At 48.7% G+C, this 13,807-nt stretch overlaps 1 protein-coding gene across 1 annotated transcript; it reads left to right on the top strand.

Moving 5' to 3' along the window:
• Positions 1-1,104: 1,104 nt before the first annotated feature.
• Positions 1,105-9,598, top strand: snrpg (small nuclear ribonucleoprotein polypeptide G). Its single transcript, XM_078239646.1, has 4 exons — positions 1,105-1,289; positions 5,014-5,036; positions 6,640-6,764; positions 9,394-9,598. Exons 1-4 carry the CDS (start codon positions 1,258-1,260, stop codon positions 9,442-9,444), a joined length of 231 nt encoding a protein of 76 aa, XP_078095772.1. The 5' UTR covers positions 1,105-1,257; the 3' UTR covers positions 9,445-9,598.
• The last annotated feature ends 4,209 nt before the right edge of the window (positions 9,599-13,807 follow it).

Genomic DNA, 13,807 nt, shown 5'->3' with positions numbered 1-13,807 from the left:
CCTATTCTAAGCTTATTGCAAACTTATTCCAAATCTATTGCAAACCACACCATTGTAAACCTATTGCAACCTACAGCATTGCAAAGCCATTGCAATCCTATTGTAAACCCACAGCATTGCAATCCTATTGCAAAGCACAGTATTGCAATCCTATTGCAAACCCACAGCATTGCAATCCAATTGCAAACCGACAGCATTGCAATCTGAATGCAGACCCACAGCATTGCAAAGCTATTGCAAACCCGCAGCATTGCAACCCTATTGCAGACCCACAGCTGTGGTAGCACAGTGGTTAGCACTGCTGCTTTACAGCTCCAGGGATCTGGGTTCGATTCCCGGCTTGGGTCACTGTCTGTGCGGAGTTTGCACATTCTCCTCGTGTCTGCGTGGGTTTCCTCCGGGTGCTCCGGTTTCCTCCCACAGTCCAAAGATGTGCGGGTTAGGTTGATTGGCCATGCTAAAATTGCCCTTCGTGTCTGTGGTGGACCTCAGTTGTGCCTTTGTCCTATATGGACCACCGTTGTGTGTGTTTGTCATACCTGGACACATCCCCTTCCAGTTTGGTTCCTCCCCTCAGCACCTAGTATAAAGGTGGCTGTCTCCTCCCCCTTGTTCAGTCCAGGTCGGTTAATTGTTGGGATCTGCTCCTGATTCTGTTGTGAATAAAAGCCTACACTTATATTGGCATATCGGTAGTCTTTCGCCTTATTGATAGTGCATCAGTGTCCTGGGATGCGTAGGTTAGAGGGATTAGTGGGTAAATATGTAGGGATATGGGGGTAGGGCCTGGGTGGGATTGTGGTCGGTGCAGACACGATGGGCCGAATGGCCTCTTTCTGTACTGTAGGGTTTCTAAGTTTCTAAGTTCTAAGCATTGCAATCCTATTGCAAAGCGCAACATTTCAAAACCGATTGCTAATGCACAGCATTGCACTCCTATTGCAAACGCACAGCATTGCAATCCTATTGCAAACCCACAGCATTGCACTCCTATTGCAAACGCACAGCATTGCAATGCTGTTGCTATTGAGGCTGTGTTGGGGCAGAACTGCGGATAGGGGGCGCTAGTGTGCGCAGGCGCGGGCTCCGGAGCTGACGCCATCAGTGTGCGCCGAGGCGTGCGGTGACGCCAGTGGCAACGCGACGCAGTGAGAGCGCGGCAGCAAGTTGCAGAGAGAAGCCCCCGGACAGAGAGAGAGTCAGCGCCGAATACCCGGCTGCAGCCGCCCCGAGTCCAGCCCAGCCCGGCCCGCAGACATGAGCAAAGCACACCCGCCCGAGCTCAAAAAGTGAGTGCGGGGGAGAGGCCGCTAATCGAGCCGCAGGCTTCAGTAGCGCCGCTAGGCCGCAGCCCTGGGCCTGGAGCGCGGGGAGGCCCGGCCCCTGAGGCAATTGTGAAGCGTGTCCAGGAACAATGTGTGGCTGGTCCGAGCGGGCGGGCGGGCGGGCGGGGGGGGGGGGGGGGCTGTGCTGGAGCCGGAGCCGGGGAATGAGCCCGGCCCCCCGGCCACGCCATTGCAGCGGGGGGAGCATGGGACAAAGGGGTAGCACAGTGGTTAACACTGCTGCTTCACAGCTCACAGGTTCGATTCCCGGCTCGGGTCACTGTCTGTGTGGAGTTTGCACGTTCTCCCCGTGTCTGCGTGGGTTTCCTCCGGGTGCTCCAGTTTCCTCCCACAGTCTGAAAGATGTGCAGGTTAGGTTGATTGGCCATGATAAATTGCCCCTTAGAGTCCTGGGATGTGTAGGTTAGAGGGATTAGCGGGTAAATATAGAACAGTGCAGCACAGAACAGGCCCTTCGGCCCACGATGTTGTGCCGAGCTTTATCTGAAACCAAGATCAAGCTATCCCACTCCCTATCATCCTGGTGTGCTCCATGTGCCTATCCAATAACCGCTTAAATGTTCCTAAAGTGTCTGACTCCACTATCACTGCAGGCAGTCCATTCCACACCCCAACCACTCTCTGCGTAAAGAACCTACCTCTGATATCCTTCCTATATCTCCCACCACGAACCCTATAGTTATGCCCCCTTGTAATAGCTCCATCCACCCGAGGAAATAGTCTTTGAACGTTCACTCTATCTATCCCATTCATCATTTTATAAACCTCTATTAAGTCTCCCCTCAGCCTCCTCCGCTCCAGAGAGAACAGCCCTAGCTCCCTCAACATTTCCTCATAAGACCTACCCTCCAAACCAGGCAGCATCCTGGTAAATCTCCTCTGCACTCTTTCCAGCGCTTCCACATCCTTCTTATAGTGAGGGATATGGGGGTAGGGCCCTGGGTGGGATTGTGGTCGGTGCAGACTCGATGGGCCGAATGGCCTCTTTCTGCACTGTAGGGTTTCTATGATTATGATAAATAGTGACCACAATTCAGTAAGCTTTTACACACACTGAGGGGAAAAAGGACAAGTGTTGTCCTTGGGTTCAATTGGGGGAAGGCCAACTACAGCCAGATTAGGCAGCATTTGGAGGCTGCTGTTTGGCAGAGGCTCTTTGAGGGTAAATCCACATCTGGCATGTGGGAGTCTTTTTAAGGAGCAGTTGATCAGAGTGCAGGACAGGCATATGCCTGTGAAAAGGAAGCAGGAGAGGCTGCAGGGCTTGGACAGGTTAGGAGAGTGGGCAAAGCAGTGCCAGATGGAATACAATGTGGAAAAGTGAGAGGTTAAGCACTTTGGAAGGAGGAATGGAGGCATAGACTATTTTCTAAATGGGAAAATGCTTTGGAAATCAGAAGCACAAAGGGACTTGAGAGTCATTGTTCAAGATTCTCTTAATGTGCAGGTTCAGTCGGCAGTGGGGAAGGCAAATGCAATGTTAGCATTCATGTCGAGAGGGCTGGAATACAAGAGCAGGGATGGACTTCTGAGGCTGTATCAGGCTCTGGTCAGACCCCATTTGGAGTATTGTGAGCAGTTTCAGGCCCCGTATCTAAGGAAGGATCTGCTGGCCTTGGAAAGTGTCCAGAGGAGGTTCACAAGAATGATCCCTGGAATGAAGAGCTTGTTGTATGAGGAACGGTTGAGGACTCTGGGTCTGTACTCGTTGGCGTTTAGAAGGATGAGGGGGGATCTTATTGAAACTCATTGGCCACAGATGAGATCCCAGAGGATTGGAGAAGAGCCAATGTTGGCCCATTAATTAAGAAGGGTAGCAGGGATAACCGGGGTAACTATAGGCCAGTGAGCCTGACATCAGTGATAGTGAAATTGCTGGAGAAGATTCTTAGGAATAGGATCTATACACATTTGGAACTGAATGGTTTTATTAGCGACAGACAGCATGGTTTTGTACGAGGGAGATCATATCGTGAGGTGACAAAAATGATTGGCGAGGGAAGGCCTGTGGATGTTGTCTACATGGGCTTTAGTAAAGCATTCGACAAGATCCCTCATAGCAGGTTGGTGCAAAAGCTGAAATCGCACAAGATCAAGGATGAACTAGCGAGATGGATTCAGAACTGGCTGGGCCGTGGGACACAGAGGGTAGTGGTGGAAGGGTGTTTTTCTGAATGAAGGTGTGTAACTAGTGGCGTTCCTCAGGGATCAGTGTTGGGACCTCTGCTGTTTGTAATATGCATAAATGACTTGCAAGAAGATGTAACTGGTCTGATTAGCAAGTTTGAGGATGATACTAAGATTGGCGGAGTTGTGGATAGTGATGAAGATTGTCAGAGAATACAGCAGGATGTAGATAGGCTGGAAAATTGGGTGGAGGAATGGCAGCTGGAATTTAATCTGGACAAATGCGAGGTCATGCATTTTGGTCGATCCAATTCAGGTGTGAGCTATAAAATAAATAGCTGAACCATCAGGAGCATCGACACACAGAGAGATGTGGGAGTCCAGGTCCACACATCCCTAAAAGTGGCAGCACAGGTGGAAGAGGTGTTGAGGAAAGCAGATGACATGCTTGTCTTCATTGGATGGGGCATCGAGTATAAAAGTTGGCAAATTATGTTCATTGTATAAAATGTTGGTGAGGCCACATTTGGAATACTGTGTCCAATTCTGGTCACCACACTACCAGAAGGATGTGGAGGCTTTGGAGAGAGTACAGCAAAGGTTTACCAGGATGTTGCCTGGCACGGAGGGTATTAGTTATGAGGAGAGATTGAATAAACTGGGATTGTTCTCCCTGGAAAGACGGAGGCTGAGGGGGCGACCTGATAGAAGTTTATAAAATTATGAGGGGTATGGATAGGGTGAACAGTTGGAAGCTTTTTCCCAGGGCAGAAATGACAATTACAGGGGGCACAAGTTCAGGATAAGGGGGGGAAAGGTTCAGTGGAGATGTGCGGGGGATGTTTTTTACACAGAGGGTGGTGGGGGCCTGGAATGCACTGCCAAGTGAGGTGGTTGAGGCAGATACATTAGTGACAGTTGAGACTTACCTGGATAGACACATGAACAGACAGGGATTAGAGGGACACGGGTGATTAATCTCGATGGGACAATGTGATTGGTGGAGGGTTGTTGGGCCGAAGGGCCTGTTCCTGTGCTGTACTGTTCTTTGTTGTCTTCGTGGATTTCCTCCAGTTTTCTCCCACAGTCCAAACAATGTGCCTGTTAGACGCATTGGCCGTGTAAAATTCTCCCTCTGCGTACCTGAGCAGGCGCCGGACTGTAGCGCCTCGGGGATTTTCACAGTAACTTCATTGCAGTGTTAATGTCAGCTTACTTGTGAGAACAGTGAAAAAAAGGAACAGGCAGAAGTAGGCCAATCGGCCCTTCGAGCCTGCTGCACCATTCATTTCGATTGAATTCAAAATCCTGATCCCCCCCCCCCATCCCTTTCGCCCCAAGAGCTGTCTCTAGTTTCTTCTTGAAATCACACAATGACAAACTGAAACTCTGAGCCCCCCTCCCCTCCCCCGGCAATAGCGTGCGTTATTGCAGTGTTACTGTAAATTCTGTTTGACCAGACGCCTGTCGGTATTTACATGTTCCGTCAGGTTACTGTTTTCCAACATCTCTCTAATCACCTGTTTCTTTCCTTCCTCAGGTTCATGGACAAGAAGCTGTCATGTGAGTTTGACCTTGCTGTTTCACACAGAGGGGTTGCAATAACTTTGTTTGGGGTTAGGGGTTGTAATATTCAGAACTGGAACCGCACTGGGTAACTTCACCTCAACAGAGGGTTCGTTCTCTCTCATTGCGGTGACTGTCGAGGCTGGACAGATATGAGCTAAGATCCTGCATGTGTGTGAGATCACGCACACCAGTTGCAGAGACTGTCTGTGCAGCTTCCGTGTCCAATGCTTGTGGTGAGCTGGTGCACAGAGGAGGCCAGTTTGAATCTGCCCGATCATTTTAAACAATTATCATTGAATGAAACAGTTGAGGTGAAGGTGATAATAAAACAGTCAGCAGGAAAGCATCTTTCATGACATTCTGACCTGGTAGCGATGAGATTGTTGTCTTTTTAATATTAAATCTAAACTGATCAAATTGGTCAACAACTCCATAAAGAATGCGGCATCATCAATGTACCCTTGCTTTATTCTATTATCTAGAGTAAATATCAACATTTATCAACAAATATCAACATGGTACCTCACTATGGGACTTTACCCATCCCTGCATGAACTGACATACAATGTGATAAACCTGTTATTCACAGCAGGTAATTCATAGAATTACCCGCAGCAGGTGGCACAGTGGTTAGCACTGCTGTCTCACAGCACCAGGGACCTGGATTCAATTCCCGGCTTGGGTCACTGTCTGTGTGGAGTTTGCACGTTCTCCCCATGTCTGCGTGGGTTTCCTCCGGGTGCTCTGGTTTCCTCCCACAGTCTGAAAGATGTGCTGGTTAAGGTGGATTTGGCCCAAACAGGCGCCGGAGTGTGGCACCTAGGGGAATTTCACAGTAACTTCATTGCAGTGTTAATGTAAGCCTTACTTGTGACTAATAAATAAACTCAAACTTTAGATTCCCTTCTGTGCAGAGCGAGGCCATTTGGCCCATCGAGCTGCACCGCCAACAAACCCACCCAGGCCCTATCGCCATAACCCCACGTATTCACCCTGCAAATCCCCCTGACACCAAGTGGCAATTTAGCATGGCCAATCAACCTAACCTACACAACTTTGGAGTGTGGGAGGAAACCCACGCAGACACAGGGAGAACGTGCAAACTCCACACAGACAGTGACCCAAGCAGGGAATCGAACCCAGGTCCCTGGCGCTGTGAGGCAGCAGTGCTCACCACTGTGCCGCCCCTGATACCTGATGTAAATGATGCATTTTGGCGGCTGCTTTAGGCGGCTGGTCTTGTGTAAGGTCGGGAACGAGATGGTAATGGCTACTGGGCAGAAATGAATTCGGAACTAAGATTGCCTTCCTTTATCCTCTGCAATAAAACATGTAAGAATCTTGGTTTCGGATGTGCTTCTGTTGAATGTCTTGTCCATCCTTATCCCTGGTGGGCAAGTGTGCCAACAATAACCAGTCATGAGTTGGGTGAACAGCGTGGGCAGCTCAGTACTCATTAACTGCAGCATGTGGGACTGGAGGAGTTGTTGCTGGGAGCCCGGCTTGTTTCGGGATCTTGTGGAGGGTGGCACAGCTTGGAGAGAGGATGGGACATTGTGTCAGTGTTGATCTGCTGAGTCTTTGTTTTTTCATTCAGTGAAACTGAATGGAGGGAGACACGTGCAAGGCATACTCCGCGGCTTTGACCCCTTCATGAACCTTGTAGTGGATGAATCTGTCGAGATGGCAGCAGGGGGCCAGCAGAACAACATCGGCATGGTGGTAAGTATCACCCGACGTCTTCCCGTTTTGAATCCTCCCCCTAGTAAGTACGTGACACGTCTTCAGGAGGGGTGAAGCTGGAATTAAACCTCCAAGGAGCAGATCCCACGGGCAGTTTCAGCTTCCAGTGGAAAGCAGCTCAGTAACACTGGGTGTGACACTTGTTTTCATCGAGTTGTACAACACAGAAAAGGCCCTTCAGCCCATCGCATCTGCTCCAACAATATCTACCACTAAATCCGCGCTAATCCCATTTTCCTGCACTTGTCCCATATCCTTGAGTATTATGATATTTCAAGTGCTCATCCACATATTCTTTAAAAGTTGTAATTTCCGGCCTCCATTACCTTCCCGGGCAGTGCGTTCCAGATTCCCACCACCCTCTGAGTGAAAAAGTATTTTCTCAAATCTCCTCTGAATCTCCTGCCCCCTCACCCTAAAACTCTGCCCCCTCGTGACTGACCCCTCAACCAAGAGGAGCAGCTGTTTCCTACTCATCCTGTCCATACCGCTCATAATCTTATACACCTCAATCATGTCCCCCCTCAGCCTTCTCTGTTCCAGAGAAAACAATCTAAGTTTATCCAGTCTCTCCTTGCAGCTCAAATGCTCCATCCCAGGCAACATCCTGGTGAACCTCCTCCGTATCCCCTCGAACGCAATCACATCCTTCCTATAGTGGGGTGACCAGAACTACACACAGTGCTCCAGCTGTGACCTAACCAACGCTCTCTACAACTCCAGCATTACCTTCTTGGTCTTATGCTCCAAATCGCGACTAAGAAAGCAAGTGTCCCATACGCCTTCTGAACTATCTTATTCCCCTGCTCTGCCAGCTTCAGGGATCTGTGAATAAGTACCTCAAGATCCATCTGTTCCTCTGAGCTTTTGGTGTCCTGCCATTCATTAAATATTCCCTCGTCGTGTTACTTATTCCAAAGTGCAGCATCTCTCATTTCCCAGAAGTCTTTGACTTCCTGTATGAATGAAAATTTGAAGCAAACTTTACAACATTCTCCTATTTGATAGAATCGGAGAAACCCTACGGTGCAGGAGGCCATTCAGCCCATCAAGTCTGCACTGACAGCAATCCCATCCAGGCCCTATCCCTGCAACCCCATATATTTACCCCGCTAATCCCTCCAACCTATGCATCCCTGGACACTCGGGGAAATTTAGCACGGCCAATCAACCTAATCCGCACATATTTGGAGTGAGAGGGGAAACCCGAGCACCCGGAGGAAACCCATGCAGACACTGGGAAGACCGTGCAGACTCCGCACAGACAGTGATCCAGGCCGGGAATCGAACCCGGGCCCCTGGCGCTATGAGGCAGCAGCGCTAACCACTGTGCCAACTCAAATGCAATCTCCGCTCTATATTTCAGAGTTGTGTGATGTATAGTCCATTTGTACCTCACCATGGGCTGTATATCTTGGTGAATCTGTGGCCGTGTCAGCGCCACAGAGTTTTAATGGGTTCTTGATCAGCAGAGGTTGTTTCTGTCTGCACCCAGCTGTTTCTGTGCATCATGATCACTATTGTCTGGCGATAAGGCAATAACCAAATCCCTCCATTCCAGAAAGAAAGGAAGGCATTGTAGCCAATTTGATTTCTTCCTGTGTCAATCAAACACCCCTTTAATCCAGCTTCATCCTGCCATGCTTGGAGCACAATCTCGTGCTTTCCCGTACTGGCACCCACTAGCCGTTCCCGGACTTTTCCAGTACGCATTGCAGCAGTAATGAGCACTATTTAAGTTAAGTTTATTTATTAGTCACAAGTAAGGCTTACATTAACACTGCAATGAAGTTACTGTGAAATTCCCCTAGTCGCCACATTCCAGCACCTGTTCGGGTCAATGCACCCTAACCAGCACGTCTTTCGGACTGTGGGAGGAAACCGGAGCGCCCGGAGGAAACCCACGCAGACACGGGGAGAACGTGCAAACCCCACACAGACAGTGACCCAAGCCGGGGATCGAACCCGGGACCCTGCCGCTGTGAAACAGCAGTGCTAACCACTGTGCTGCCCCCACTACACTAAGCTTCAAATGTTTTTTTTTATACCATCACGATTGGAGGGTCACAATCTAATGTCACTAACAAAGAACTGCATCTTTATTCATCCATCAATTTCGTATCTCTGAATAGATCTCTCACATTTGCAGAATGCGGGAAGCTCTCAATGGAAACTGCTTCCAATTATTTCCCAATACAGTTGTTCACACTTTACTGTAAACTGCATTCCGCTGACATTCCCAAAGCATGAATTGGAGCTGCCGGCGTTGGACTGGGGTGGGCACAGTAAGTAGTCTCACAGCATCAGGTTAAAGCCCAACAAGGTTATTTGGCAGCACAAGTTTTCCGAGCGCTGCTCCTTCATCGGGTGATGGAGCGCTCCGAAACCTCGTGCTACCAAATAAACCTTGTTGGACTTTAACCTGGTGTTGTGAGACTACTTATTATTCCCAAAGCAGCCACTGAAGAGTGACTGGTTATTTTAAACATTGAAGCTGAACTATATTAACTTGTGATTCACTCACGTTGACCCTTGGGGTGACAGTTTGTCCTTGTCTTTAGTTTGCTTTGGGTGTTTTAACTTTCTTTAAAAACTTTCAATCCGTCAGGTTATCAGAGGGAATAGCATCATCATGTTAGAAGCCTTGGAGCGGGTATAGTGAAAACAACTCTGGACCTGGAAACACGGCAAGATCCAGACACAAACACATGGTTGAAGATGGGAATTCGTTCATGAGGTGCAAGCTGTTATTTCTGTGAATAGGTTATTTGTACTCGGGACCGCGAGGTTATTAAATATGATTTTGTATGAAATGTCTTTGCGTTCATTCTTTGGTACAAGTTCACCGCAGGTGCGCACCGTGAGTTTGTGAGTTTACCAGGAATACAATCTGCCTTGCCTTCTGAAACAGGACACAATCACAGTCTTCTCCCTCAATGACATATCTGTCCACTGGGTCGAAATGCAAGCTGCTAAGAATCGGTAGGTTTATGGCATTTGTCTGCCTATTTGTGGAGATGCCGGCGTTGGACTGGGGTGGGGCACAGTAAGAAGTCTCACAACACCAGGTTAAAGTCCAGCAGGTTTATTTGGAATCAGGAGCTTTTCGGAACGCTGCTCCTTCCTCAGGTGAGTCTGAAAGCTCGTGATTCCAAATAAATCTGTTGGACATTAACCTGGTGTTGTGAGACTTCTTACCATTTCATATTTTTAAAGTTCTAAAGGAAAAGGTAACAAACTAGAAGCAGGAGGAGGCCATTCGGCCCTTCAAGGCTGTTCATTTTGATCATGGCTGATCATCAAATTCAATATCCTGATTTCCCCCTTCCCCCTCATATCCGTCGATCCTTTTAACCCCAAGAGCTATATCTAATTTCCTCTTGAAATCACACAACGTTTTGGCCTCAACTACACTCTGTGGGAGTGAATTCCACACATTCACCACCCTCTGGGTGAAGAAATTTCTCCTCGCCTCAGTCCTAAAAGGTTTACCCCTTATCCCCAAACTATGACCCCGAGTTCTGTAGGCCAAACGAGACAAACCCTATCCCCGTAGCGTCACATATTCATCCTGCTAATCCCCCCTGACACTGAGTTAAATGTGGCACAGTGGTTAGCACTGCTGTATCACAGCGCCAGGGACCCAGATTCGATTCCCGGCTTGGGTCACTGTCTGTGTGGAGTTTGCACGTTCTCCCTGTGTCTGTGTGGATTTCCTCCGGGTGCTCCGGTTTCCTCCCACAGTCTGAAAGACGTGTTGGTTAGGGTGCATTGGCCATCTCGAAATCATAGAAACCCTACAGTGCAGAAAGAGGCCATTTGGCCCATCGAGTCTGCACCGACCACAATCCCACCCAGGCCCTATCCCCATATCCCTGCATATTTACCCGCTAATCCCTCCAACCTACGCATCTCAGGACACTAAAGGGCAATTTTAGCATAGCCAATCAACCTAACCCGCCCATCTTTGGACTGTGGGAGGAAACCGAAGCACCCGGAGGAAACCCACGCAGACACGAGGAGAATGTGCAAACTCCACACCCACACTGACCCAAGCCGGGAATCGAACCCAGGTCCCTGGAGCTGTGAAGCAGCAGTGCTAACCACTATGCTACCGTGCCGCCCTCAGTGTACCCGAACAGGTGCCGTAGTGTGGCGACTAGGGGATTTTCACAGTAACTTCATTGCAGTGTTAATGTAAGCCTACTTGTGACACTAATAAATAAACTTTAAACTGACTGTTTGAAATAGTTTGTAACATCAGCATGACTGCCACAAGCCGATGATGATGTGTTTATTGTTATTGACTCTTGTGTCTCTCGAAAGCCTGGCTCTGAGTTTGGGAGACTTGGCAGGGCGATGTCTGTCTGCTCCTGAGGATTCGAGGAGGTAGCACATTGAAGCTTCAAGTACAACTGCAATCTACCCAGAATGAGCTGCATGAGTAGAAGTTGCTCCGAATTGGGAGGGGGCTGTTCATAAACTTTGCTTCCGTTTGTTTAAATTAAACCATCTTGGGACATGGACGATAAGCATCACTCTCCCTCCTACCATGAAAGACACTTGCTGTTTGAGAGATTGAGTAGTGTGTGTGTGGCATTCTCCTTTGCAGTGCTGTTGTCTGCATGTGTTGGAATAAACTCAGCAGCTGCTGAGAGAAGGAGTTCACATTGAGTTCTTGCCTTCCTTTCAAATCTGAAAGGAAGGAGTGTGGGCTTGTGGTCTCAACAAGAGGGAGAGGAGATGACCAAAGTGTCGTGGAAGCAAAGACAAATGGGAGTGGTAACTAAAGGATCAGAGGGAGTGTGAACAGCGGAATAAAGGCCAGTGCCGTCTGAAACAGATCGAGAGTCAGACTGGCATGGGGGTGGAGAAAACCAAATGGAGGACCGAGTTGATGGTGTGAAATGGTTAAACATGTGGGTGGGAAAGTGCCTGAGGAGCTGTTCCTCCGGCGTGCGTTGGGCTGCACTGGAACATTGTCGTCGGCCGAGGATAGAAGTGTGAGCCAAGCCCAACACCGTCGCTCAGTCTGCAAGCAGGTCCCTAACAGCGCACTCGCATTGCCTTTCATCACCTCTGCTCTTTTTCCACCCTCCCTCCTCTCCCCAGTGCTGATGCTGGGAGTTGCAGCACTTTTTGTTGAAACGTTTTCCCACGAGTATTCCAGTTGGAAGTGTTGCAGCTCAGTGCTGTTGACGCTATTACTGGCTTGTTGGTGCTGTGGAAAGGAAGCAGAGAGCTCTGTTCACCATGAAACAATGCATGTGAGTGTGTGAGATGGTTCTCAGTAGTGTGCTCAGTTATTCACTTTCTGATGCCTTTATCAAACTCCAATTTATCCACACCAGTCACTGTTTCTGGTGGGACAGCTCACCTCACAAGCTTCTGCCCTGCATTCTCCTCACTCCTTCAGGCACTGAGAATTTTATCTCCACTTTACTGTCTCACCGACTGTTTGATGGCCACTCTTGCAATGAGCATTCTCACGTACCGTACAAGAGAGACAACCAGCAGGAAGGCTGAGAATAGGACTGCGACATAAAGTAATGGGTAATTATGGGCGGCACAGTGGTTAGCACTGCTGCCAAGGACCCAGGTTCGATCCCCGGGATGGGTCACTGTCTGCGTGGAGTCTGCACATTCTCCCCGTGTCTGCGTTTCCTCCGGACGCTCCTGTTTCCCCCCCTCAGTCCGATAGACGTGCGGGTTAGGTGGATTGGCCATGCTAAGTTGTCCCTTTGTGTCAGGGGGATTAGCAGGGTAAATACATGGGGATAGGGCCTGGGTGGGATTGTGGTGGGTGTAGACTCGATGGGCCGAATGGCCTCCTCCTGTACTGTAGGGATTCTATGATACGATTCTATCAATTCCCACCTTCTGATAGTAGAGCAAAACAGCTGAGTCGCCCTGCTGCAGTTCCGCAAACTCTCCACGTCAGTTAAATCAGCTAATTGTCAGGACAGTAAGTCATCAGGAAAGCTAATAGGATGTTATTGTTCATTGTGAGAGGAATTGAATACTAAAGTAAGGAGATTACACTTCAGTTGTACAGTTTTGGGCCCCATATCTAAGGAAGGATGTGCTGGCCTTGGAAAGGGTCCAGAGGAGATTCACAAGAATGATCCCTGGAATGAAGAGCTTGTCGTATGAGGAATGACTGAGGACTCTGGGTCTGTACTCGTTGGAGTTTAGAAGGATGAGGGGGGGGGATCTTATTGAAACTTACAGGATAATGTGAGGCCTGGATAGAGTGGACATGGAGAGGATGTTTCCACTAGGAAAAACTAGACATGATGTGGAGATGCCGGCGTTGGACTAGGGTAAACACAGTAAGAGTTTTAACAACACCAAGTTAAAGTCTAACAGGTTTATTTGGTAGCAAACGCCATCAGCTTTCGGAGCCCTGCTCCTTTGTCAGGTCTCCACTCCATGAGATTTCCACTCCATCTGACGAAGGAGCAGGGCTCCAAAAGCTGATGGCGTTTGCTACCAAATAAACCTGTTGGACTTTAACCTGGTGTTGTTGAAACTCTTACTGGAAAAACTAGAACCAGAGGGCACAACCTCAGGCTGAAGGGACAAACCTTTAAAACAGAGATGAGGAGGAATTTCTTCAGCCAAAGAGTGGTGAATCTGTAGAACTCTTTGCTGCAGAAGGCTGTGGAGGCCGGGTCATTGAGTGTCTTTAAGACAGAGATAGATAGGTTCTTGATTAATAAGGGGATCAGGGATTATGGGGAAAAGGCAGGAGAATGGGGATGAGAAAAATATCAGCCGTGATTGAATGGCGGAGCAGACTCGATGGGCCGAGTGGCCTAATTCTGCTCCTATGTCTTACGATCTTACAGGATATTGATGAGATCACATCTGGAATATTGTGTACAGTATTGGTCACTTTATTTAAGGAAATATATAAATGCATTAGCAGCAGTTCAGGGAAGGTTTACCAGGCTAAAACCAGGAAGGGGCGGGATGTCTTCTGAGGGAAGGTTGGACGGGCTAGGCTTATATCCACCCAA

The sequence above is a fragment of the Mustelus asterias genome, chromosome 22, assembly GCF_964213995.1.
Source record: "Mustelus asterias chromosome 22, sMusAst1.hap1.1, whole genome shotgun sequence".
Classification (NCBI taxonomy): domain Eukaryota; kingdom Metazoa; phylum Chordata; class Chondrichthyes; order Carcharhiniformes; family Triakidae; genus Mustelus; species Mustelus asterias.
Note: the sequence above shows the minus strand (reverse complement) of the source record. Positions and strands in the feature narration are given on the sequence as shown.